Here is a 27,550-nt window from a genome sequence, read left to right as displayed (position 1 = left end):
GCCCTGTCACATAATCTCCTTATTTAATTTAAGCCAAGTGATTGGATTGAACGGGCTATAGGCTTCTACTTCATCTCTTTGCCCCACGTTGCTTTCTGGAAAGCAAGAAGGGGGGAAAAAAACAACAACAAAAAACCTTATGCCAATTGAACTTTAAAAAGTTTTCTTGGTTCCATAAGCTCTTCCAGAAGTTGGTTGCAATTGTACCATACCCCTTACCCCCCCCAACCTCCCCACGCCCCTCGTCCCCCCAACTCCCCTCACCGCACCCCCCCCCATAACACCCGCTAAGGATTAGCCACTGAGGACTTCCAATCCACGCTTTGCATCTCTGCTCAGGGCATAGTTTAGCTCTTGATTGTTGTTTGGTCTGTATCATCAGGACTGCTGTGACTAAAGGCACTGGAGCTCTGTAGAACTAACTAATGGTTGTAGGCTCTGTGCAAGTCGTCAGCCCACTGAGAGAGACATGTTCAGTTCATTGCTTTTTAGGAGGGGAGGGGGAGAGTGGAGTAGCATATAATAGAATTACATATGCTTATTTAGTGTGAATAATGAATGTAACTAACTCAGTCTTAAGTAGGGACTAGACATTCACTTCACAGTGAATTTGCAACCTTTGTACTCTACATATACCATATATTGTGGTTACTGTGGGTTTTATGTATTTCAAACATTTATAAATTCTACTTCTACCTTTTTATAAAATAAAACATGGCAGCCTAGATGTTATCCAGCAAGGCACAAACTAGATCCATGGTCAGGGTTGTTTGTTGAAATCCTGTCAGGGAAACATATTTTTTTTTCTATTATTATTAACTTGCTGCTTGTTTCTATGACTAGCGTTACCTAGTCAGTTTATGGCCTGTGTTTCACTATTTCACATTGGTTTGTTTTGTTGTTTTTCAATATTTAAAAACTCTTGACTTGACCATTTGCACAAATAGTCTATGAAAACATATGATCAGTTTTCACATAGATGTTTTATATATTTATATATATTTTTATATGTATACATGCATATATATATATATATATATATATATATTTAGATTTAGATTTAGATTTAGATTTGAGGAATACAAAAAACTTTGGTTGCCCCCACAGTGTATATGTGTCTGAATTATAAGTGTAAACTATGTGTGATGTATGCCAATCAAGATAGTCCACAAAACACAGACAGTACCAGGCTACTTGTTATTTGGAAAGAGTACCTATCTAGACACTTTCAGACCATAGTATACAACTTGGTTGTGTGTGTGTAACTAATACTTAAGAGATACTTTTTTGACCAAAATACTGACTTAAAGGAACATAACTTGGTACTAACAAAATTAATTTGGAGGTGAAATAACATCAATTTAACAATTTAACTTTTGGTATTTATGAAATATTAATTTATGATAGCATTAAGTTAGCATGCAAAACTCCAAAATTAAAGCACTTAGCTTAATAAATATTTTCTACAATCATAAACAAATGATTGCCATTCTCCACCTTTAACACCACCATCGAAATGTAGGTGCTGAAGCTCTGTCTCCCAGATGAAGAAACAGGTATGGGAAGGCTGCTCAGAAATCAGAAAACATTTGAAAAAAAAGAGAGGGCCTGGGACTTTCCTAAGGTGTAGCTCAGGGTGGGGTCTGCGTTATTGAAATCCGTTTATAAAGCCATTTTAAGATGAAACGCAGTAGAACGGCTCGAGTGCTGGAGTTAATCTTTAATCAGCTGTTCTTTATTATTATCTACCCAGACTACAAGTGCTCCATCGTGCTAGCTTACAAACGTTTAAATCCACGTATAACGAACTCGATGGGTATCATCCTTGTATGGTAGACGATGCAGCGTCTGTGGCACTGTTAGCTGCATACGGGAGAGAGGAGTGTTTGAACAGTAGGTGAATGATAATACGATGTTGCTGGACCACGTTTCCTTGCTCACAGGGCCCTGGAGTTGGGCCAGCTCAGATGAACGGGGAGGAGGAGTTGGAGTTGGAGAGCCCTGGGTTTATTTCTGGCTGTTGGGATGTGCAACTGTTAAAGAAGGCATAAATATAGTTTGAGGTCCTGGCCAGAAGTAGATGCTGGACGGAATTGTTTATGGATGGATGTTTATAGCTGCTTCACACTTTACCTCATTAAGAGTCAGTTCTTCCAAAAGGTGACCTTAGAGTCTGGCTCTCCTTTGGTGGCTCTCTTTGGAGTCTCCACCAGCATGCTAGCCTCAGCCATCGTTGTCCCTTTCTTTCTGCATTCGTATTTCAGTACCTAACTTCTTACCCTGTTGTGAGGGTTAATTTAAAAAAAATAATAAATGAGCATCAAATCTTGGGGGCGGGGACAGCTTCTGTGCATACTGCAAGCACACTGTCTTTGATGGACAGAGCAGCATGTGAGAGTTTGTGACACAGTACCTGCCCTTCATTGTGTCCAGCACATGGAGAGGGCAGCAGTTGCCTAACCTTGACTTTTGTGTGTCTGTCACTGACTTGCTTCGCACAGGGTGTGAATTCTTTCTGTTGTCTTTACCCATAGGACTCGGGAAAAGCCCACATGGAAAAGCTGTCTGTAGTTGATTTCCCACCTCCCAGCACTACACACATGAACTTGGGGATATGCCTAGCCGGTGACCGCAGCTCCCCTCATTAGTAGGCCCTCCTTGCCTACCCTGTGGCACTGATCTAAGCCCCCCAGTACTGCCTTACTGCTAGCTCCCCCAGACAATGGGGACAGGGTCCTCATGGGACACGATACCCACATGTGCCATGAGCGTGGTCCCCGTTTTCCATAGGGTGTTCGGGGTAAAAGTTCCAAGAAAGGCTAGCTGGAGAAAAATGACTTCCCCGGGAAAAATCTAGATGACAGATTCCTTAGAGAGAAACCACGTTTTATTAATAGAGGCAAGATTGCCTCTGGGTGGGAGTTCAAGCTCTGGAGTCAGTTTCCCAGCCCAACCCAGCAACTTGTGTGCTTGCAGAATTGCATTCTCCTGGCCAGCCTGCTCACCCCTCTGTTTGTGCCTTCCATCTGGGAAGGGGCGTGATGGTGGTGTCTTCTCCTGTGGGTGGTTATGAGATGTGATTAATTGACTCGTGCAAAAGAATTAGCATAGGGTGTTGTACATAGTGCACTCACAGTAAATACTGGTTGTCATTGTGTCTTTGTACCTTAGCGCAGAACAGTGGTGTTTACCCATCAGGTGCTTGTTAAATGCCCTGCTCAGTGTTACATTCAGAAGGTCCGAAAGTGGTTTTCTTTTCTCTTACTTACTATAAATAAAAGTGCTGTGGGCTTTGCAGCTCGGCGGCGGTGTAGGCATGAGGACATGGACTGGCTGGTTGGGAGTTCCAAATTCTGTCTTCATCCCTGGGTGCTTGTGATTTGATCTGATCTAGCGTACCCAGTCACTCAGAAGCTTCGTTAATATTTACTGTCTCCTCAGGTAATTTGGGGAGGATGAAAGAGCTTAATCAGGTGACTTATTTCCAGTAAACACTGTTATTGGGACATTCCAAACTCCTAAAACAGGCGGTGGATATAAGAAGAAGACTCTACTCTTTCTTTATGGGCTGACTCTGTACCCTCCTCAACTCCTGACTGCCTTTCAGGTGGGCATCTCAATAGGGTCGGCGGATGCTCTGTAATTAAGTTGGTTACTGTGTCCTTTTGTGGCCCCTCAGTACCTAGTATGGGGGCATGTAAGTAGCAATTGCTTAGTGACTTTTTTTTTAAATGAATGAATAGTTGATAGGTATCTTTCTTCAATCCCATGGTACAGGTGCTTGGAAGGGACATCTATTGATGACTTTGTTCATAGGTAGGTGCCACCTGGGGTATTGAATCTGAGGATACCTCACAGAGTTCCTACACACACCAGAGGAACAAATGGTGTCCAAATGGTCCAGATGAGATGTCTGGGGTGGGGCAGGGTGGGATGCCACTGGTCATCTGTGATTTATCCACACCCTACTCCCCAGGAGAATCATCACAGCTCTTAAAAATCGAGGTGAGTCTTTGGTGGTGTTTTTGTTTCCCCTAAAGGAAAGAAAACAAGTATAAAAGTTTTTGCTGGCAGCATTTCAATGTGGTAAAGACTGAGCTGGAGGACAAGAGTTTTGGTTCCAGGATCTGGCAGTCAGTCACAGTTTTTAAAGGCCATCCTAGCTAGAAAAGGTGTAGTGTGCATGGAAGTCCTGTGTCTGGTTTTTTTTCCCCCTAAGTGTTTCTTCACATTCAAAAAGTATTTAGATTGAAATAGATTATTTATGTTACAGAATGGTAGAAGTAATCCTTTTCCCTGGTGGAGTTTGTTAGAGCTTTAAACAAACGTGGATATGTACTCACGCAAACAAAGCAGCTTGCTCTGTTTTTGAAAACACCATTTCTACCGTTCATTGTCATTTCAATAACCTCTCTTCCTATTGTAGTTCTCAATGCATTCCAGGACTCTTTTTTGCCATTAAATCTTTCTCTGGTACTCAGCGTCTAAAAAAAAAAAAAAAAAATGTATTGTAATGTAAATGACGGCAGGGTGATTCCTGTGTGGCAAGATTATTTTGCCCTGGTTTGAAGGATTCGTCCTTTGGTAGGAAGAATGGCAGGGCATGCAGTCGTCGCTTTCTCTTCCCCACATCTGTCTCACCCACATTGAAGCGGTCCATTTAAAGTTGGATCTTCATAAAAGGAAGAGCTGTCATAGGCACACTTTATGGGCCGTCTAATTGCTTCTGCTGTAGTCCCACACTGCTTATGTGCGAAACGCGGGCGCTTTTATTTCATTGCTGACAGGAACGCAGGCTGCCAACAATACTGGGAGAGCGGCTCGTGGCCGTAATGTGCAGGGTGGTTTTTTTTTGTGAACAGAACACTGAGCCATTTTCTTCTGGAAGGTAGTGTGTGTGTGCAGGAGAGGGAGGGAGGGAGGGAGCCCAGATCCTAGCTAATTCCTGATGATCCGCCACAGACAGAGCATCTTCTTACTGGTGTTTGGAGTCTTAACAAATAAGAGAGCCTGAGTGCAACCCTCGCTTGATAAGAAGGGGGTGGGTGATAAGTGGTTAATTGGTCAGGAATTCTTTCTCTCTTTTTAAACAAGAACAATTGCTTCCAGTCAGATGGCTTCTCGGCGTTTCTTTCTGTAGGGTCTTATTAACTCTTACACACTTGCTTATTAGTCTTTGCTCTTCAACTTCACTCAGAGGCATTCATTTAAAGCAAGGGTTGGGGGAGAAAACATTTTCTTAGCAGTGTAGCGGAGAGATTTGGTCCATGCCGGGGCATCTACCGCTGTCTTGAGACAGACCTTGGCTGACATGTTTTTTTAGACTAACATGTGAAGGCTACCCTAAAAAGGCTCTCTTTGCCAGGCGGTGGTGGCGCACGCCTTTAATCCCAGCACTCGGGAGGCAGAGCCAGGCGGATCTCTGTGAGTTCGAGGCCAGCCTGGTCTCCAAAGCGAGTTACAGGAAAGGCACCAAAACTACACAGAGAAACCCTGTCTCGAAATACCAAAAAAAAAAAAAAAAAAAGGCTCTCTTTACTTCCTTCATTTCCTTGTTCTCCAGCGTCTCTTCTCTCGTCCTTCCCTCTCAGATCTGTTTCCATCAGACCAGCCACATTCTCCTGTGCCCTCATGTAACCCTACAATTTGGCCCAGAACTCCTCATCTCTCCACAGCTTTCCCCCTCTTGGGTTCCAATGGTGTGGAACTAACTGTGTGGGAGGGTCAGTCCTGGGTACCATGCGGTATTGCTCCAGTCGCTGCCTGGGGTGTAGGTGGGTGAGGTTGTCAGTTCCCATCATGTTAACGGACTTCTGCCCTAGGGCATCCATGATAGGCTGCATACCCCAGGACCAAATTTCATGCAGCTTCAAGCATCCAGTAGGCTGACCTGGGAAGTCCTGACGAGGCCTGGGTCTGTGTGGGTGTCAGTTCAGGCTGTAGAGCGACACCAAGAAAACCTGGAGCCGAGAAGTTCAGTACAGGGAGAGGAGGTAGCTATGTTGTCCCTCAGGGAGGGGAAGAAGTCTGGATGTCACTTGGGAGTGGCATTTTATCCCTCAAAGGTACTTCAGACTCTGAAAGAAACTGGGGCCAGAAAACTATTCCAGAATTACGGAAATGATTCCCCAGAATAGCCTCCCTCAGCCAGCACCCCCCCCCGCCCCCCCCCCAATTCTACGATTACATCTGAGACCCTGAAAGAGTGCTCTTACTATTTTTTAAAAAGTTCTGCCACATCGGTAGTGATGGCCTCGTCTTCCTACCTAATCCACAGAGGTTGGAGATCTTGTCCTTCTCCACTGTGGAAGGGGTTCCTGGCGCCCCTGATGCCCATCTTGCCCCCATGGTGTTGTGTCCTGAACGTAGAGCCCAGTGGGCTGAATTGGCCCCTGGTGAACTTTTAACTCCAGCCTCCCAGCCTCCCTGCCCTGCCCCCACCCCCCACGAAGGAATCTGGAGCCCTCCCTGTGGTGGTGTGAAGCCACTGGAATGTGGCACTCTGACCCCTGGCAGTTGGGTGTCCTGGATGGACCTGGCCTGGGAAACAGGAAGGAATTGGGAGGGGGAAGGCTCGCCCCCCGTGGCCTTGGGGTGGGATGGAGGGAAAGGAAACACAGGGTGGTATGAACTCCCCCATCCCCCCAAGTAGCCCAGAAGGCTTCCACCCAGAGGGTTGACAGGCAGGAACAGGTGTGTTTTTCTTCAGACTAGGTGGATGTTGAACCTTCAGCAAAGCTGACTTCACGCAACCAAGCAGCCACAGAAGGTAGGGTAATGAGGAAGGGATTTGAGGTAAAGAAGGGAGGCAGATGACACAAGAATGCACAGGAAGTTGTGGATGTTGAAAAGGATGGATCGAAAATAGAAATGTCCAATGACTGCTGACCGAACACATTTCTAACTTCAAAAACCAAATGTATTAGAAGGTAGGAAAGACACCCACACCCCCAAAGAAACTGCATCCCACATTTTAGAGTAGAAAAGACCCCATTGTCAAATAGTGTGTTAAGTTAGTGATGGGAATAGAGGAACATTGAGGTTAATTGTTACTTACCTGTCTCTGTCTTTTCTATTACTAATGGACCACTCTGGGGTCAGTCACCTCTCTTAGAAAAGGTTTTCAGGACAAACCTCGGGCCGATGATGCCCCCACCCCCAGCTTTTTACCCCTGTGCAGGACAGACATTTCCTCCCAATTGAATTCTTTGGTGGGGAATTCATGTAAACCTTTCTCTAGTCATGAACTAATTATACTGTTTCCAAACTGCAGTAAGATGTGCTGGGAAGGTGAACCAGCTTTTTCGTTAGAGATACTTAAAATTAAACCCCATGCTTCTGTGAAAGGAGTAGAAATTATGGCAGTCTGTTTGCGGAACACCTGTTTTGGAGTAGAGACATCCTATTGCCCCTGGACTTGAAGGAATTGGGTTTCCTCTGCAGCTGGAATCTCTGTGCCTGGGAGATTAACTCTTCCTTAGCCCAAGGTTGTCCTGAATGGTAACCAGTGCCCCATGGTTATTCTGCATCTGGGTGAAGCAAGGCTCCTTATCTGCCGTCCCTTCTTCTCACGTGACATTGTGTAAAGCGCTGATCCACGACGTTGCTAACCGGAAATGTCTTGGCTATTCGGTTCATTCATTGGCTATGTAAGCAAGATGGATATAGAAGGCCTTCCTCAACTTGGCTGCTGCAAGAAGGGAGAATGTCATGATTTGAGACGTGCATCTCTAGTCTGCCAGAGAGCGTAACCATTGCCATGAGTTTGGAAGTTCTGAACCAACAGAAGTCTTAAAGAATATTTCAGGGGCCTGTAAATAGTACACAGCTGCATGTTCCTGGTAGAAACTAGTGATCCTTACAGCCAGTTAAGCAGGGTGTGGATTATGATTATGATGCCCTTTGGAAAGTTCATCAGTTTAGGTTTTTTTTTTTGTTTTTTTTTTTTTTTTGTTTTTGTATCTAAAAAGCTATCCATTCTAGAAGCCTGTGCTTAGCAAAACTACTAAATGATTTTTTTCAACCTTTGGGTAGGGAGTTAGTTCCACAAGTTGTGAATCTTGCAATTTGAATAATTTCCTCATGGTTTTGTTTTTTTTTTTTCTTTTTTCACTCCAAAGACCGGCTTTAAATAGAACACGGTCGCAGAAGTACGGTGTTGAAGCATCCACCTACCTGACTGCATGTGGGAATACGTGCTGCGGGAGCATGTGGGAGAAGAATTGGGTGATTCACACTTTTTGTTGTTTACATTTCATCTGAAGCAGACTAGTTATTCTCTGCGAGTGCATGCTTATGCATGCATGTGCTCTAATTAGAAAAACAAAAATGTATGAACTTTGTTCTTTGACATTACTGTAGCTTCAAATACCTGAAAATTACCGTCTTGCCCCCAGAAGGCCTAATTACTGTAAAGTTTACTTATTTTGCATCTCGTGATGTTAAATATGAATGTGCACGTAGTGAAGAGAGCAGCCCCGAGTCTTAGAGACAGACCTGCAAGAGAATTTTAAAAGTTGCTGCTGTTTTTGTGAGTGTAGTAACTGTTGTAGGGATGCCCTATCCTGGTTGGTCACCTGCCGAAGACACACCATTCTCTTACTTCACTCAGCAAGTGGGTTTTGTAGTCTCACTGTGGGCTGTTTATCAGTTCCGCATAGAACAGGGCCGTAAGTGAAGAAGGCACCTTTGGCCGCAAGACACTTAGGAGTCCAGCTGCAAAGCAGCAGCTGTAATGCTTTAGGGTAAGGGAAGGGTTGTGGATGGATATGCTAGATGGGGATGTGTGGAGAAAGTCGCAGAAACTTGGAAGCTGGTTATGCTAGATTGGGTAGTGGCAGTTATCTAGATGAGGAGGAGGGGAAAGCCTTCCCAAGAAGAGGAGATTAGGTAGTTGCAGCTGTCTAGATGAAGTGGAGACGAAAGCCTTCCCAAGAAGAGGACATGGTATCTCCAGAAGCCCATGGAAATGGAAATGTACCTGGACCCAGGGAATTGACTCCTTCAGGAAATATTTCTGGAGGACCTACGTGTGCCGGGTTCTACTACAGTCCCAAGAGATACAGAGGTGAGGCCAGGCAAAAATCCCTACCCACTTAAAGCTTTGTGGTAAAGAAAGAAAAGGTAAGCTGGGCGGTGGTCGCGCACGCCTTTAATCCCAGCACTCGGGAGGCAGAGCCAGGCGGATCTCTGTGAGTTCGAGGCCAGCCTGGGCTACCAAGTGAGTCCCAGGAAAGGCGCAAAGCTACACAGAGAAACCCTGTCTCGGAAAACCAAAAAAAAAAAAAAAAAAAAAAAAAAAGAAAGAAAGAAAAGGTAAAGTATATAAAGCCTGGAGTGGACAGGGACTGGGGAGGTGTTAGCTGGCTTTTACGTTTAAAGAAAATAATTAGGGAGAGTCTTGCGGCCAAGTTGATGCCGAGGAGGAGGAAAACTGTGAACCTTGTACACACCGGAAAGGTGGCTGTCTCAGGCGCTTGGAACTCAAGTGCTGGGGCCCTGAGGCTCCAGTCTTCCCCTAAGGGCAGCAGGAACAGGCTGCAAAGTGCAAGTTGTTGAAAGGTCAGCTGGAGGTGGGCTCAGGCTTCCTTTATCAGTGTGACTCCACAGGCAGGGAGAACCGGTATAGACTTAGGTCCTGTTTGTGCGGTCACTGAAACCCCCACACTCAGCCTTGACGTTGAGTTGGGTGTCCATTACGCTTAGAGATGAAGCTGTTACCCAGAAGAAGCTCCCAGGGTTTTGAGAAATGTGCAAATATGTCTTTGAAACATGGCTTAAGATTTTTTTAAAGCCTTTTTCTATTGTTGTATTTTACTGGTATGATCGGTTTCACTTGCGTTTTAGGGGTTACGTCGATGCTGCATAAACCTCCCTTTCCCCCCAAGATGTGAATATTTGTTCCTTGACATGTCAGAAGGCAAGACTCTTTTTCATTGTCCTGTAGTCTGCATTTGCTTCCTGCTGGAGAACCCAGGGCACATTTGAAGGACAGACGGACTGTCTTTAAAGTCAATGTGTCAGACGTTCTCAGATTGTTCAGGTTTCCTAACAAGCTATGGCTGTTAATCTAGTTCTTGTTTTTAATTTACAACATTACTGTTCTTCTAAATAGTAGCCAGAAATTAAAAAAAAAATGTAGATGTACACATCAAACTTTCCCTAATGGTGAAATGAGTTAACACTAGGAAACTGTATACTGCTTACAAAAAAATCACTGTCTTCATTGACTGTAACTGACGAACTGATGTGTTGCTGGGACCAAAATAACAAGAGATTCCTGTAGTAATAGGTAGACATATGTGAGATAAAATGTAGACATACCTTACTATCCACAACCCCCAACCCCACACACAGGTTTGGGGTGTTGACCTTTTTGTTTACACACACACACACACACACACACACACACACACACATATACACACACACACACACACACATACACACACACACACACACACACACACACACACCGCGCTATAATGTTGAGAGTTGAACTCAAGGGCTTGTGCAAAACTGAGCTATCCCCTCCAATCCCAAAGGTTTAGATTTTCAAATAAGTGTTTTAGGGAAGACACTTCCTTGGAAAAGAGTGTTGGTACTGAAGGTGAGAATCATCTAGAAATATCATTGTTGGACCGTCACTCTTTTGGTGATCATCTTCCACATGATGGATCCTGAAGGATGCAGACATTAGTAAGGTGAGGTTCACAGCAGGCTTAAGTTGATATGTGGAAACATTTCTTACACAACCAGTGCTGACCGAATTCACAAAGTTATTATCCTGAAAGCATTCCTTAATGCTACTTATAGATCATTACACCTTTAAAAAGTCATTATATGCCCTTCAGGAGTCTTGCTGTATGTGAAAGCATTGTTCGCTCTCACAAAGAAACCCTTGTTCCTTAGAGGGGAGAAGAGTTGAGATCATGTTTATATGCTTTAGATTTTCCATCCTTCTGATGGCTGCAAACGTTTGCCCACGGATTGTTTGTCTTGGCTACAAGGTGTGTCTGCTTGTTCCCAATGGTCAGGGGACCCTGGGCAGTGGGCCTTAAGGTCATGTTCCCTGGAGATAGGTGTCACCACGGTGAAAGTCAAGCATTCCTGCCCTGCTTTGTCAAGAGCTCGGGTCTTCAGCATCCAGTGAACTTGAGACTTTGCCCAGCTTGTGCTCATTTCACTACCCCGTGTTCCTAAGTCTTCTCCTTGCCTATGATACAGTCTGCATGGGATTCAGACCTAGGTGGCTCAATTCTCGCCTCAGCCAAGCGAGTTAATCCTGCTGAGGCCCGCAGTCCATTCACTGGCATCTAGAAGTTGCTCACCAAGTGTTGGCTGTTAGCAGGGGGTGAAATGTACTTCCCCTAATCTCTGCTGACTGTCCAGCCTCTGTGACTGAAAAACTGAAATTCTTCAAAGGGCTTCCTTTCAGAGTATCGTTTCATTTTGTTGTTTTTGCTTAAGGATCCAGTCGCGTTTTTTCACTGTAGTAGTTCACACTTTTGGAAAAGTGCAATTCTCATGCCTTGTCTTCTGGTTTGCTCTTGGTTATTTGACTAACAGATGTGAGGCTAACAGCATACATTAATATTTATAAAATAGTTCTGTGCATTATTCATGTGCACAAGTGCCTTTCTTGCAAAAAGCATTAACTGGTGTCACATTATCTAATGTCATGATATGCAGAAATGGCAGAAAGGAAACTAAGAGTTTATTATTTGTTATTATTTCTCTGAAGTGGTTGAGGTGTATTATATTCATCCACTCATTCAAAATGTCATAAATATTGATACACAGAAACCTTGATTTCATACAGTGTTGAGATGAAAAGAAAACGAGTTTGTATTCGTTTTTCCAAATTAAAAGCCTGGACTCCAAAGATGCTTCACAGTCATTGGTGGCTTTCTTCCTCATGCACCAAACTCATTTTCTAGAAGTAATTTGACTTTTATTTTTATTATTTTTTAAAGATTTATTTATTTATTATGTATATAGTATTCTGCCTGCATATGTCCCTGCAGGCCAGAAGAGGGCACAAAATCTCATTACAAGTGGTTGTGAGCCACCATGTGGTTGCTGGGAATTGAACTCAGGACCTCTGGAAGAGTAGTCGGTGCTCTTAACCACTGAGCCATCTCTCCAGCCCATAATTTGATTTTTAAATACTCACATGGCTTAGCTCACATTCCAGGCCTTCTGTCTTCTGTCCCTGTCCCTTCTGCAACATTGGTTTTGCAAAGTTGCTATTTGCTGGGTCCTAAGATAGCTCAGTAATGAAACAGACCTGTCATAGAAACCACTGTGGTAATTGAATGAGCCTGTCCCTGGCAAGTTCCATTTGGTGATGCTCTTTGGTAAGGTTTAGGGGGTGCAGCCTTGGGGCGGGCAATACATCCCTGAGGATGGGCTTTGAGAGTTCATAGGAGCTTTCTATGAAGAGTAAGCAGAGCTGTGTAAAGTCATGGAGGTCATGGAGTCGAGAAGCGGCATGGGTAAGTGAGCAACAGGCACCACTCCGTGTTGCTGGAGGAAGGGGGCATGTGGTAGACAAGAGTCTGAAGATGTGTGTTGGGAATCAGTCAAAATAGGCTTTGTGCTCCATGCCAAGGATGTGAATGGCCAGATGTTGGACTTTTTATAGGCCATTGCTTGCAACTAACATGTCCTTAAGAAGCTTGGGGCTGTTCTCCTAATGCCTCTCTCAGTGGGTGTGATTTACACGGAAGTACCTCTTTAGGAAGATCAAACACGGGGACACATGAGGGACAGCTGAGGGCCTTTAGGGAATTTTGATGAAGAGATGAAACAAAATGTTAGATCCTTCCCCAGGATGCTTTTCCCGTAACCGAGACGTATTAATGTTAGGCAGCAGAACATTTGATAATTGATAGTCTTTGGGGCTACATAAACATGGAGCTAACATGTTTTACTGGACATTGAATCACTGTGATGGCTGCATTTATAGTTCACCTTACTTAATACATACTTTGAAACTTAGTATTCAAAATTCAACTGGTCTTTTAGTAGGAAACTACTTCTTAAAATTATGACTTCTATAGCTTTATAATTCTGTGGCACTACCATCAGCAAATCCGTAGTAATGCACAGTTTCAACAGTGTTGCCGGGATCTTAAACTTAAGAGGAAAGTCTAAAGGGACCCCCTAAATTATCCATTCCACTGCCTTTTTAGTCATTAAAATTTCGGAACCTAGAGAGCTAAATGCTGAAGGATCTTCACAGGAACCAGTGTCAGAGCCGAGGTTGTGGTCACCTGGGCCGGGGCTCTCTCTGCTCCGTCACCCCATCTGTCTTAGTCTCTTTGTCCATATGCGCTTTAGGGCAACTCTTAGTTTAGACAGAGTCGGAAGTGCTCTGCAGTGTGTTGGTGGGTACCAGGTTTTCTGTCCTCTCTCCTGGTTTTACGTATGTTTGTTTGTTTGTTAAATCCTTGCTCCTATAATCAAGACTTACCTACTCCTAAGCCTCCTTACTATTCTTCACCAGCATTCTGCAGTCAGAAAGGAAATTAATCTTCCCATGTATTTCCCATACTGTCTCCAGATACTTGCTACATGACTTAGGTCTGAATGATGGATACTATAAACCCTCTTCCTGACATCGCAAGGCATTAGTACCTGGCTCAGTTTGGCACACCTAATAGATAACCAGTATGTGCTTGAAGAATATGTGATGGGAATAAAGAAAGGAGGAGTCCGTTTATGTTTGTTCTTCATTTCTGGCCCTCCTGTTGGTGGCATTGCCAAAGCATCTGATGAGAAATGCAGGGGTAGAACCTTATATTTATTAATCAATATATAATAAAGTGATCTAGTTAACTGTATTGCTCATTTTCAATGAATTCGTCACTGAGACACAATAGGAACCAGTGTTCTCCTTCATTACATAGTTAGAGCTTTGTGTCCCTTTCTATCTTGAGCAAGTATTCATGGGAGTATTTTAGTATTGCCATTGTTTTAGGGACTCAGGTTTTGTCCACTCTAGTGTATAATGACAGACACCTCACATAGCTTCGTTTTGTGCAAATGTCTGCAAAGCAAAATTTTATAGCAGAAGTCCTTTCTACGGATAACCACAAACATGACCTTCCTGCTTTGCACTGATTACAGCCCAAGAAAGAGAGGGAGAGGGAAGCACCCGCTTCTGGGACATAGGCTTTAAGCCCGGAGCAGGGAGACTGAAAGCTCACTGCATTAGACTCCTCCTGGAGCAGAACGGCATGCCTGATAACAGCCAGCGGAGAGCTGGGGCTGCACAGAGCAGCACTTGGACCTTACACTGGAGTTTCTAGGCTGGCGTGGAAAGAGATACCAGTATTAGCTGTTTGCAGCTTACCGTAGCCACAGGGATATGTGAACAGCTGAAGAATTAATTTGATCTATATTCCCAGAAGCCTCTCGTCTGCCAACAGAATTCCATTACAGTGAGCTTCTCTGAGTGTGTACCACGAATTTCTTGCTTTTAAATAATCTGCTCTAGCGTATTTCTGGGTAAGTGGACTGCTCCATAATGGGGTGCAGCTATCTCTTAGTTAGGAGGAGACTCCATTAACCTGAGCAGGGACAACACAGGAAAGGTGAGGCTCTTGAGTGTACATTTGTACCCTCAACCTTCAGGAAGGCAGATTTCAGATTAGCACAGCCCCTCTATCCAGTAAGTATTGTCAGACCTGAAATGTCCTATTTCCATAAGGAAGAATACTTTGGTGAGCAGAGAAGTTGAATCCTGGATTAGTCAGGCTAACAGGTTCACAAAAAATTCTTGGAGCATCCCATAGTTCCTCTTAGACCTGGAGTTCAGGGGCCTCCCAAACTTCTTGTATGAGGCCCTGCCACATCCCTCTGCTTGGCTCTTCCTCTCTACTCTCAGCATGGAAGCCTTTGTATTTCAAATCTTGCGTATCAAACGTGGAGGAGGGCCGGAAGAGACACCATCCAGAGATACTATGGAGCAGAAAGGCAGTCCAGGAGGAAATAAATAGGGGGCCGTGTTTTTACAATACCAACACGTGTTCTGTATTCAAAACGGAAGCCACTTATATTCTGCAAAGTTGCCTGCTGAACTAAGACTACAAGAGCTGTTGAGAAAATCAGGGCGAGGGGATGTCCGTTAAAACCTATAGAACCATGTGCTTAGAGGATAAATGTAAACTATATGAACCTGAATGAACATATCAACACAGGTGTAAGCTGCCCATGGCTTGGCCCTGGATACCTGGCAGTTTACCCAAGTCAAAAATCATTCTGTTCCCTTCAGAACTTGGAGCCTGAGGGTAGGTGGTCGTTGAAGATGGAGTCCAGTTTTGTCAGAATTAAACAAGATCCAAGAGTCATTTCTTCCTCTACTTCTGTATTTCTTTCTTTAAAAAAAAAAAAAAAAATACATGCCAAAATTTCTTCCGCTTTTTTATTTTTGCTGGCAACCTTTCTAGGCGGCTTAATGTAGCAGAAATTTTAGCCAGTAGGGGAATCTCCCCCTTTTTTTGTACTAAATGAAGGGATATAAACTAGCTGACCTACTAACATCTTCATCTGTTGGTGATGTTTTTACTCTGATTGTTTAAAAAGAGAGAGGTCCCAAATAAACTGCTTCTGTTTTGTTTTGTTTTTATAACATTAATATCCTAGAAAAAGATCTCATGAACAAGTGTGGCTTTTTTTTTTTAAGGTAGACATTTGTTACTTACAAATCCCATGTTGCTGTAATTGCATTAGAGAATCTTATTAGTCCTGTTTTTCTTGCTGTGATATAATTCCAGGACCAAAGCATCTCACAGCAGAGTTTCTTTGGCTTTATGGTTTCACAGGGAGAGTCCCTAAGGTGTGTGAGGCATGGCCGCCAGCAGCCAGAGCAGGCAGCTGAGAGATCACATATTCAACTGTAAACATGACGCACAGAGAAAAAGAACTAGGGAAGTAGGGCAGGCTTTTAAACTCTCAGAGCCTGGCCCCCAGTGACACCCTTCCTTTATCAAGGCCACGCCTCTCTGTAACCTTCCTAAACAGTGCCAACCAACTAGGAACCAAGAACTCGAATCTGTGAGCCTCAGAGCAGGGGATGGGGAAGTGTGGGGGGGTGGGCGGGGGTAGGCATTTTGCTTTTGAACTCCCCAGGAAGCATTTTTTCTGGTTCAGTGATGACCTGGAGAGGTATGCCTTGTTCACTGTTGTTTCTTAGTCTGGGATCGCCTGCTGTCTTGGCTTCGAAACCAGCAGGGCAAGGCCATGCATCAGAACAGCAGTTCTTAACGTGTGGCTTGCAGACTTCTAAGGTCCCCAAGACCGTTTCAAATGGCACGCAAGAGCGCAACTGTCTCTATAATAATGCTAAATTTGTATTTGTCTTTACCCTCTCAGTGTCCATTTGACGACAGTGGGGGGAAAAACAAAGCCACGTAAAAGGCGTCTTAGTCTAAAGAGAGGTGATAGCACCGGACTTCTGGTGAATCTTCCTTTTCACCACCCTGTACAGTGAATGATGTAACAGTTAAACAACCTTAAAAAAATCCCCCTAAGGAGGCTCTTCACTGAAAGTAAGGTTGTTAATTGTACTAATTTTCAACTCTAGTGAGATGAAATGAGATGTGCCTGAGAAGTCTTTCTGCGGCACGCTGCAATGTGGCTCTCTGGAGAAAAAAATATGGCGTTTCCAGGTGAAACCTGGGGGGAGGTGTCCTGTTAGCAGTTGGATGTACTCACATACCTGGACAGACTTGGAAACATAGCACTTTGAACTTGTACCCAGCATTAGGTTTCTCGTGTATTCAGGAAAAGGAATTAGCATCCTGATTCGTTACCTTGTAGATACCAACCTTAAAATACATGTGCAATAGTATCTGTTGACCCTTCTGTCTAGGAGACTATACCTTGTCACATGTAGAATGCTAGGGGAAAAAACGTACTTGTTATAAATACGGGGCGGTACCCTGATCTGGACTACTTCTGTTCTGACCAGCCCAAAGAGAAGCCAGGAACTATGTCAAAAAATCAGATGCTTTATTGGGTAGACATCTGCAAAGAGAATTCACCAAGCACTGTGTAGTAGTACTGTAGATAGACCACCCTGATCTTGCTGTCTAAAATGCTCTGAAATTCAAGGTTTTCTGAGCACGGTTACAGCACAAAGTCTATTCAGATATTTTACTAAACAAAAAACAAAACCCAAAAAAACCCTGAAATTTGAAACATTTTTGGTTTCGAGGATTAGGATAAGAAAGATTCAGCCTGCACTGGGTTCAAATTGTCTCAGACTTGATTAGCTTTGTGATCTAATCAAATTTCATTAAACTTTGCTTTCAATCCCTGTTGATTTTCGGTTAAGTTATTTCAAAGTATAATGTTCTGTAATAGAAAACTGTAAAAGCATTTTGTCTTAGAAGCATGCTGTTCTCGACCCTCTAAAACAACCGTTGCTAAGGGAACTGCTTGCTAAAAAGAAAAACAAAGTATTGATTAGGTGGGGCCAGAGAACAGAAAGGTTTCCTTTCCCCAAAGTCCAGAAACACATCGGCTATATTGTTGGCTTCAGAGAGCCTCCCTTCCAGGCTGATGGAATGGGTGCCAGTGACATCCCCAGGGGACAGCAGCTTTAACCGTGGCACTGCTGGTGCAGCCCGTGCCGCACCAAGACCCTTTGGCTGAGAAACAAAGCAGTACAGAGCCAGGGGGATCATGAAGGGGCTGTTGCCTTTCAGTACTGATTCTGTTGTTGTTTTTTTTTTTTTTTTTTTTTTTTTTGTTTTTCGAGACAGGGTTTCTCTGTGTAGCTTTGCGCCTTTCCTGGGACTCACTTGGTAGCCCAGGCTGACCTCGAACTCACAGAGATTCGCCTGGCTCTGCCTCCCGAGTGCTGGGATTAAAGGCGTGTGCCACCACCGCCCGGCCAGTACTGATTCTGAATTCAGGGCGATGGGTCTTCCTGAGTGAGGACAGGGAGCTGCATCTGGGGGTCCAAATGGCTTGGCTCCGAGAATGGGTTTCTTGGAAGGATGATAATGCCCACCAGGTGTTAAGTGGTCCCTGTCCGAGAGCTGGACTGAGAAGGAGACTAATGGCAGATGATTCCGAGTCAGAAACTACCAGTGTGCAAGCACTAGTTTAAAATATGTGTCCCACTCAGTGCTTTCATGACAAGCTTTTAAAATAAGATCTGCTTAAAAGTGTTTCATTTATATATCAACCTGAAATACACTTTTCTTGTGACATTGTGTGTCTGTTTTATAATAAACTTTTTTATTGTACACACACACACACACACACACACACACACGCGCGCGCACTGTGTTGATGTTAAGGAAATTAACAGTTGTATTCCCCAGTTCCTACCAGTTAGGTCTCTGGCCCATTGTAGACGTTCAACTTAGACAGAACCTCGATCAAAGTGAGAGACCCTGTGCATATGCTTGCAGATACACGGAAGATGGAACAGTTCCTTCTCCCGGGCATTTGGAGAAAACGTCTCAAAAGAGGTCACAGTGATCTCAGTCACAAAGAGTGAATAAGAGTTACATTGAAGCAGAAAGCAAACCTGTGTTCTAGGTAGAAACACAAAGCACCAGGAACAGTTCTAGGGTTGCGGTGAGAAGGTCAGTGCACGTAGAGGATAGAGCTATGAGACGGATCACTAAAAGAGGGGTCTCGAAATAGGCACAAACTACATTATGAAGAATGTTGTGTTCAACAGCGAAGTTTGGTCTTTGGTGTCTGGCAAGAGATAGCCACTGAATAGCCTTGGCTTTTCAAGGAAGACAACAGGTGTGGGAAATGAGGCGGAAGGACAAGGGAATAGAGGTAGGAAGACAGTAGAGGACTGGGTGGGAGCCCTGCCCGACCGACCCCCCCCCCGGGGGGGGGGTGGTATAATGGAAGCATAGGATTTCTTTTTTTCCGTGGCAAGAATGATTGTGGAAGAAGCAACTTAATTTGGAAATGCTGTGCATATTTATTAAATCAGCAATTGAGATTTCCTTTCATTAAAAAAAGAAAAGAGAAAGAAGGGAGACAAATGGATGGTCTTTCGAGCGAGTGGTTCAAATATTTTATAAATTACTTAGAAGCTTTGACATTCTTAGGATTAAACTGTCTCTGCATTGCAGTTTTGACTATGCAGTCACAGAAAGTCCTTTGCAAGTTCCGCTGAACCTGTGCCTAAACTGTGCTACACACAGATGAGAAAGCGTTGAGGTGCCATCCCGTGCCATAACTGAGGACAGATGACATTTTTTCTGTCTTGAGTTGCTTGGGGTATTTTCTGGTGTTCAGGGTATTTGAAGTGATTTTGGTGAGCATGGAGTGTGCTTTTGTATGTGTGAGTATTATTTACGTGCCATTTCTGAGCACCTAAGGCAGGCCAAGTAAGAGAATAGATCATAAAACAGATCACTTGGGAATCTGCCTAAACTTTGAAACCAAAAGATAATCAAAACTGAGGCATTGGTTACATACATGAACCTCATCTAAAATCAACACAGATTTCTCTCCTCTGCCATCTCAAAGAATCGCCCCAAGCTCTTCAGGTTGTGATTTCTTCTCTCAAGATTGCTTGGCAAAAAAAAAATTATTTCAGTAAGGGAGAGTAATCTTGACTAGTATGTGCATTGAGTGACGGCACCAGACATGTTAAGTGTTAGCTCTGTGAAAACCATAGCTATTTGTTGGCACTGTCTTCCATGAAAACGTAACTCCCCCGCCCCTCCAAATGTGATGGCTCCATGTCAGGGTCACACAGTTGCCAGGCAAGCACTCTGCCATAGAGCCACACACCTCAGCTGGGAAGTACTGTCTTAAGATGGCATGTATCCTTTAGTGTGAACAGCAGGTGTTAAGTGCTCTCTCAAATCCAAGCACTTTGAAAAACTCTTTCTAGATACTGTTATCAGAAACATGTTTGCCATCCAGAAGTCAGCCCCAGCTCGGGTAGGATAGGGTCTTTTAAAGATAACGTGAAGTGCGGGGGGAGACTCATGTCTCCGGTTGTCTGTAGAGAAGTACTGTGGTTTTCTGTACCGAGGTATTTGAACTAGGAGGAACATTGTTAAGAACAGAACCTGATCAGTGTTTCTCATGTTTGTTGAAGTTTTCTGAACTGGCTCCCAGAAAAAAAAAAAAAAAAGCTGGTTTTAAAGATTTTAATTCTTACTAATTTTAATTATGTGTACTTGTATGGGTATGTACACTTGAGGACAGATACTGATGGAGGCCAGAAGATGGTATCAGAGCTCCCAGAAATGGAATTGCAGGAGATTGTTAGCTACCCAATGTGGGTGCTGGGAATAGAACCCGGGTCCTCTGCAAAAGCAGTACTTGCTCATAACCATTGAGGCATTTTTCTCCAGCCCCAAGGCTAGCTCTAGAACCTACTTATGTATTACCATCTCTTCCATCCCAGGGCAAGCACCTGAACTGGTCTCAGCTTCTGAATGTCATGACTTCTGTCTCTCATTGGGTTGTAGCTCTTTGTGTGGTGGTCATCATCAGCTTTGTTGTAGGTAGTGTTGGGTGCCAGCAGTGGGTCCCAAAATATGTTACAGGTGATCTCCTCCATTGATCTCTGTGGGAGCCTGTGGGAGTCCAGCTCCAGCCTGCTCCCACCTTATGAAGGGTTCTTGGGTGGAGGAGAGAGGAATGAGAAATTAGGTACAAAGATAGACCTAGAAGATTTAGAAAAAAGATAGAGACACAAGATAGCTTCGGGAGGGCCTGGGTCAATACCCAACAGCCCCTTCATTTAGCCAACAGAGCTTTTTATAATATGCCAAGGGGAGAGACAACAGACCTCCCCCTTGCTAGATCAACACCATACAGCCAAGTGTAGACCCTTCCAAACACCTGGTAAACACGCCAGTGACCAAATCATCTCCTTATGCAGCAGAGTCTCTGACCTTGAGTAAAGTCGCAATAGGAAGCCACTGTGGGTCTCCACAGACTTCATTCCTTTCTCTCAATTATATGATGTTTGATGTTTATTAGCTGCCTTGGTGTATTGTGGTCTACAGTAAGAAAAAAGTTAACCTAAGTTGTCTTTTGAGATTGGCAAATGTAACTCATATATACTCCTAGTGAACGTGGAAGTTGATGAAGCTTTGTTTCGGAATTTAAAAGTGTGTGTGTGTGTGTGTGTGTGTGTGTGTGTGTGTGTGTGTGTGTTGCATGCCTATGCATATGGAACAGAGAACAACCTTGGATGTCATTCCTCAGACACCATCCACCCTTTTTTTTTTTTTTTTTCTGGGGAATGGTCTGTGGAACTCATTCATTCAGCTAGGCTGATTGGCCAGCAACTCCCCAGGATCCTCCTGTCACCTCCTCCTCAGACCTGGGATTATAACAGCAACACCCTTGGCTTTCATGGGTCCTCCCATGCGTGTGGCATGCACTCTACTGACTGAACTATCTCCCAAGCCTTGCTCCCCCAATTCAGTATTTTTCGGGATCATACTTGGTGTGTGGCACATGGGAGTCGTGGATGTTGGCCACAAATGTTTGTGTATGTGACTATTTAATTTCCACACATGTGGCTATATTCCAGGCTTCCCAGTGACCAAGAGGAGGTTATGTTGCATTTGTGTGTACAATTTCAGCCCAAACTGTCTTTTACAAGTGAAGGCCTCACAGTCGGATGCTCGTCTTGACATCCCAGTGTGTGTTTGATCTCAAGGCCCTTGAAGGAAGCATGTGAGCAAACCATTCTCTGGGTCATTGTTTTCCAGATGAGGACTGGGATGGTGACCAGCTGCTCGGTTTTGAACCATGCAATGAAAATCTCGTCTCGGGCTGCAATATCATCAACGGGAAGTGTGAATGCGACACCATCCGAACCTGCAACAATCCCTTTGAGTTTCCAAGGAAGGATATGTGCCTTTCCGCTTTAAAGAGGATTGAAGGTAAGTGTGGGTTTTTCCTTAAACTGTCTGTAAGCCTCAACCTTGTGTAATTCTCAACAGTGATAGCGTGTGAGCCAACACAGGCAAGGTTGACCTTATAGAGTCCTGAGATTCGTGAAGTGTCTCAGGGACTGATGTGATTTGAGGGGTGTGTGTGTGTGTGTGTGTGTGTGTGTGTGTGTGTGTGTGTGTTTCCCAGAAGTGTGGGATGGTATGCTGTCATCTTGTGAGCGGGATACCACCTTGTGCCAGCTGGCCTAGGTCACCTCTGCATAATGGATGATTTCATGAGTGGTGTGCTTGGGATCGGCATCTGTTGTCACCAGGTCCATTCTGCTTGATTGAGCCTAGCGTGGGGCTCTGCTAATTAGAAAGATGGCTCATCTGGCAGAAAGGAAGAGCACCTCAGAGGAGAGAAGTGTGCCTTTACATTGAAAGCGAAGGTTAACTTTGCCAGGAGCCACGATCGGGCAGGTATGAATGGATTGTGAGACATTTCACCTCTGGAGAGAAGTCAGAAATCGCATTAAAGAAACGAGAATTAACGCTATTATGGCCCAGACATTTTTGTCTGTTCGTAATACAGCCTAGAAAAAAAAAGCGATGGGTAACTTGAAAATATATTTGTAAACATCGAAATCCCAAGAGAAGTACCCAGAGCATAGTACTAGAGTTCACAACAAAAAATTAAAGAGGAGAGAGGCCTGGATGTCAGTTCTACCTGACCAGCACTGAGTTTTCCCTCAGCCGAAGGTTCTTCTTCGTGGGGAAATGAGAAAAAAGTGTTAAGAGGAGACGGTCTTAAATTCACTTTTTTCCTTTAGAATGTTGCCATTCTCAGAATGACAAAACATGCAGTTTGGAATAACAAGGATTTCAGCATCCAAAATTCAAGCCCCTGGGGCTATAGAGCAGGACTGACGCTTCTGGAATGTATTACATTTACAATGTATTGGATTTATTAAACTGCTGTAAATAATAAGACATTTATAATAACCTATAAAATAATACTGCTCTTTGTATTTACCAGAACTACTTAATCATTGAGAGACTACAGAAAGAAATAATAGAAATGAAATATGAATTATTATTAATAGTAGTATTTTGTGGTCCAGGTAATTGAACCCAGGCAGGGCCTCATGCGTGCTAGGCAAGGGCTTTACCACGACTTCTTTTTTTATTTACTTATTTATTCTCTCATACATCACATCCTGACCACAGCTTACCCTCTCTCCAGCCCCTCTCTGTACTCCCCTATCTCTCTTCTCCCCCAGATCCCTTGCTCTTCTGTTTCCCTTCAAAAAAGAGCAGGTCTCCAAGGGATATCAACCAAACACAGCATAACAAGTTACAATAAGACTAGGCAAATATCCTCATATTAAGGCTGAATGAGGTAACCCAGTAGGAAGAAAAGGGTCCCAATAGCAGGCAAAAGAGTCAGAGACACCCTCACTTCCACTCTTCTTGTGTCCCCACAAGAACAACAAGCTACACAACCATAACATATATGCAGAGGACCTAGGTCAGACCTCACAAGGTCCACGCTTGTTGCTTCAGTCTCTGTGAGCCCCTACGAGCCCTGCTCAGTTGATGCTGTGGGCTGCCTTCTCTCCCTCCCCAGCCTGACATAAAGTTTTATCACTACAGAGAGTAGTCAATAACATTCCCCCCAGTCCTTAAATTGGTGCCTTGTTCATCGGAATCTTCACGTACAGATAAGTTTACAAGGTTAACCGTCATGTAAATACCTAGGGTTATAGATGATTTGGTTGCATAACTATTTAAATAATCGGCTGATTTATCCATATTTTTTTTTTTAAAAAATCAGGTTGTATGAAATAATGTGGCAGGTTAGATCCGTCACTTCTTGCCGTTCTTACAGTTATGAAACTGCTGTTTTCTAGTATTCCCAGTGCTCTGCAGTGGCTGTCACTCAGCCACGTGGCAGTCACTTAACTAATGCCCTGTTTCTTGTGTGGCCTCTTCACGGCCCTCTAGGTTGTTTGAGATGTTATCAGTTTCAATAAGAAAGTTTGGTCACTAGACCTGCTGTTCACATACAACTAGGACAATTCCATATGTAATGAATTAGGCATGTGTTCATGACCTGTGTAATGACCTTGAAAAGGTGATTCTGCAGTGGCTATTTGTGACGTCTGTCTTCCCTTACATTGAGATCATCCCCGTAGTAGGTACTGTATCTAGTTAAATTCCTTCACTTAAAAAAAAATTAGCTAATTTTGTCAGAAGGCCTTCAGGTAATCCAAAGGTAGAATTGACTGAGGTTATTGAAGGCTAAATGCTTTGTTATTCAAAATAAGACATTCTGTAATATTTGAGATCATTTTAAGAACTCCAGATTAGGGGATTTCTCTTTTCTGAGGAGTAATAGGGGGGAGGGGGTGCGGAATCCATCCTTATTGTTCAACATGTAAACCTTAAAGATGATTTTGTACTTACGTTTAATGAAATCATTAAGAGTGATAGAAGCGTGATAGTTGGAATACTCTAGATACTTTACGGTCAAGAACGAATGACCTAGAATTAATAGCTTAAGATGTGATAGAGTGTACCAGGCTTTTTCTTCTGGGCCACCAACCAGCTCCCAAAACATGACATGGAGACTTCTTATTATAAATGTTCGGCCTAGCTTAGGCTCATTTCTGGCTAGCTCTTTTAACTTAAATTAACTTGTTTCTCTTTATCTGCCTTTTGCCCTGGGGCTTTCTATCTTTTCTTTCTATATAAGTTACATTCACTGTGTCTCATGTCCGACTGGCCGACACTACCTGGCTTCTTGCCCTGGGCATGTCCCTTGTTCTCTCCTTCTTCCCTTGTTCTCCTTTTTTTTTAGCCTAGGTTTCTCCTCCTATTTATTCTCTCTGCCCACCAGCCCCGCCTGTCTTTTCTCTGCCTTGCTATTGGCCATTCAGCTCTTTATCAGACCAATCAGGTACCTTAGGCAGGCAAGGTGAAGCAAGTACAACACATTTTTTCATAATTAAATGCAGCACAAACAAATGTAACACATCTTTACATCGTTAACCAAGGCAGCAGAAGCAAATGTAACACCCATTCGCATAGTTAAAGTAATATTCCGCAGCATAAACATCTTTGCCTAGTTAAAATAACATTCCACAACAATAGAGGGTAAAGTCTGTTTGGATAATGGTAGATTTTAGAACTGAGAACCACCTGAACTAAAGAATGCCGTTTTTGAAGTGAGAATTTGTGTGCCTTACACTAGGAACATTGGCCAATAAGAGCAAGGTTTTATGTAGGTAGCTAATAGGAGACAAAGAGGAGGTGACCAAAGAATTACTCCAGGAATAGGATCCCTGGGTCACATCTGAGCTGCAGAGGACCCCAGGGACTGTATGACAACTAACAATAAAGAGTGGTCAGGAGGAGGTCTTGAGAAGTCTTGCAGATAGAACACAATAAGGCTGCATTGTGATATACTCTGAATGCACACACTCCAAATGAACAAGGTCTGTTTTCTACATAGGGGAAGGAAGCACCCCTGGGAGAAGACCTCTCAAAAAGGGGAATGACCCCATTAGGAGATGGTAGGGAAACATCCCAGTTTCCCACTGCTTGGCTAAAGAGCGATCTATAAAATGGATTCTGGAGTAGGCTTCTTAGTCACACATTCCATGGACTTCTAGAATAGTATAGGTTATACAGCACATTTGGCGTCGTACAGTGAACATTTTGGAAAAGGAGGCAGAGACATGGGGCTTTAGAAATCGCTCCTTGATTTTTAGCCGCAAGTACTTGGGAGTCATGTGAAATGGTGTGTACCCTTTTGCTGACTGAAGAAAGGCGGGCAGTTGTGTATGGACATGCAGTGTTTGATATCCCTGTCTGTGCTGAGTGGACAAAGAAACTGCTGTGGAAGGAGGTTTAGTGGAGGAACTTGGAATTGAGTTTGACTCTGAGAAATGCGTTGAGTAGTTCTGCAGAAGTGGGAGTGTGAAAACAAGCTTGGACAGAAAAGATGGTATTGACGGGAGTCCTTGGAATTGGTTGAATGGGTGGGCTTTGTTGGCCGATGTGAATGGATAAAGAAGGGGAAAACTCTCAGATTTGGGAGGGTACTTGTAAGAATAAATGATGAGTGGATGATGGTCAAGATAGATTTTAGGGGGCTGATACATAGGCTATACACAGGGGCCGTTGGCGAAGTGTGGCATACAATGAGAGCAGCTCCATGGAAGATTGGTCGAGAAGGACCTCCAGAGTTTGTTTTGCTGTGTTTGAGGTATCCATGGAGAATCCAGGGAAGATGTGTGCGATGGATCTAAAACTCGGGGGGTGGCTGGGAGATCTGAAGTGCACGTAAGGGTGACGAGAATGTGGTATCCTCCATGACTTTGGGGTACGTCAGTGATATGAGCACATGGAGCATTTTTTTTTTAAGGAAGACTAATGTAACAGGGTTGGACATAATAGAGGAGAAAGAATGATAGCCCACCGGAAGTGATATAAAAGGACCTGTCCAGTGAAAAGCAGTGCCCGAGGAAATGAGTCCTAGTCATCGCTGCTCTTAACTGAGTGAAAAAGTCATACACCGTTGTTGGCACCAGAATGGCAGCATGGAGATACATCACTTGAACTGATTGTTAAGTGACTGGTCGGCTCGGTGTCCTTGTTTTGCTTTCCTTCAAGTTTGTAGGACTGTTTGCATTATAGCTGGGCAGCCCATCCCCAGAAGGGGCGCTGGTTCAAAGCAGAAATCCTGAGATAAGGAAATGACTGGAAAGGGAGATGATTACCGGATTATGGTCCTAGACGATCGATCGGGATCCAGAAGAGCCCTCCCCTCCGCTGACACTCAACAGCTGTGCCTTCAGGGGCCTGTTCCCTTTCCTTAGATCCACTGCCTAGCTCTCGAGTCTTCCTCCCTGTGCCTGGTCATGCAGGAGGTGCTGTGTGGGTGCCGAGTGTGCCCATGCCGCCGGCCGCACCCCCTGACTCCCCAGATCCACTCTGCTGCACCATCAGCAAAGGACTCCTTCTGGATGGCTTTATGAGTGCAGGAGCATACACCAGATGGAGCAGAGGAAGTCTGAGTTTCATTTTTTAACAAAAGATGTGCTATAAGTGCCCTAAGACAGACTTCGTTTATACAGAGTTTCCCCTCTGTATTTATTTTCCTGCTGCTGCTGAAAGCGAATGGAAGTTCGGTTTTTATGTTGTGTGGTTTCTGTTCTCTGGAGCCAACCTGATTTTGACACAGTCGGACACCTTCCCTTCTGGTTTTGTTTGCTTGTTGGTTTTTGTTTTGTTCTGTTTTTTTCCTTTTGGATTTTTAAGGACGTCAGAGCATTGACAAAATGTATTATTTCAGTTCTGTCTGAGGAAATGAGGTTGTCGCTTTCTAGCTCATTTTTAGGCTTTCTTTGACGTGTTCTTTCACCTTCTGCCCCTGCAGGGTCAGGTGCCAAGGTTAGATTTTACTTCCGATGGTTATCTTTCTCCTAGTCTCGACGGCAGTACAAGCTGTGCTCTGTGGCTCTCTCCGGGTGCCATTTGCAATGTTTGTCACTAAACAACACTTAACTAGTGTTTTGAAAGCAATATCGCACTGTGTACTTTCATAGAACTTTCTCAAAAAAATTTTTTTGAATGTGCCTATGAGG

At 43.9% G+C, this 27,550-nt stretch overlaps 1 protein-coding gene across 2 annotated transcripts in view; it reads left to right on the top strand.

Annotated features, from left to right (window-relative positions):
- Crim1 (cysteine rich transmembrane BMP regulator 1) overlaps positions 1 to 27,550 on the top strand; it is a 183,853-nt gene that overhangs the window by 18,745 nt on the left and 137,558 nt on the right. For both annotated transcript variants that reach the window (XM_059248354.1, XM_059248353.1), the window contains exon 2: positions 21,732 to 21,905. In XM_059248354.1, coding sequence (XP_059104337.1) covers positions 21,732 to 21,905 — 174 coding nt within the window. The remainder of the gene's footprint in view (positions 1 to 21,731; positions 21,906 to 27,550) is intronic.

Source organism: Peromyscus eremicus, chromosome 22, assembly GCF_949786415.1.
Source record: "Peromyscus eremicus chromosome 22, PerEre_H2_v1, whole genome shotgun sequence".
In the NCBI taxonomy this organism is placed as follows: Eukaryota; Metazoa; Chordata; class Mammalia; order Rodentia; family Cricetidae; genus Peromyscus; species Peromyscus eremicus.
Note: the sequence above shows the minus strand (reverse complement) of the source record. Positions and strands in the feature narration are given on the sequence as shown.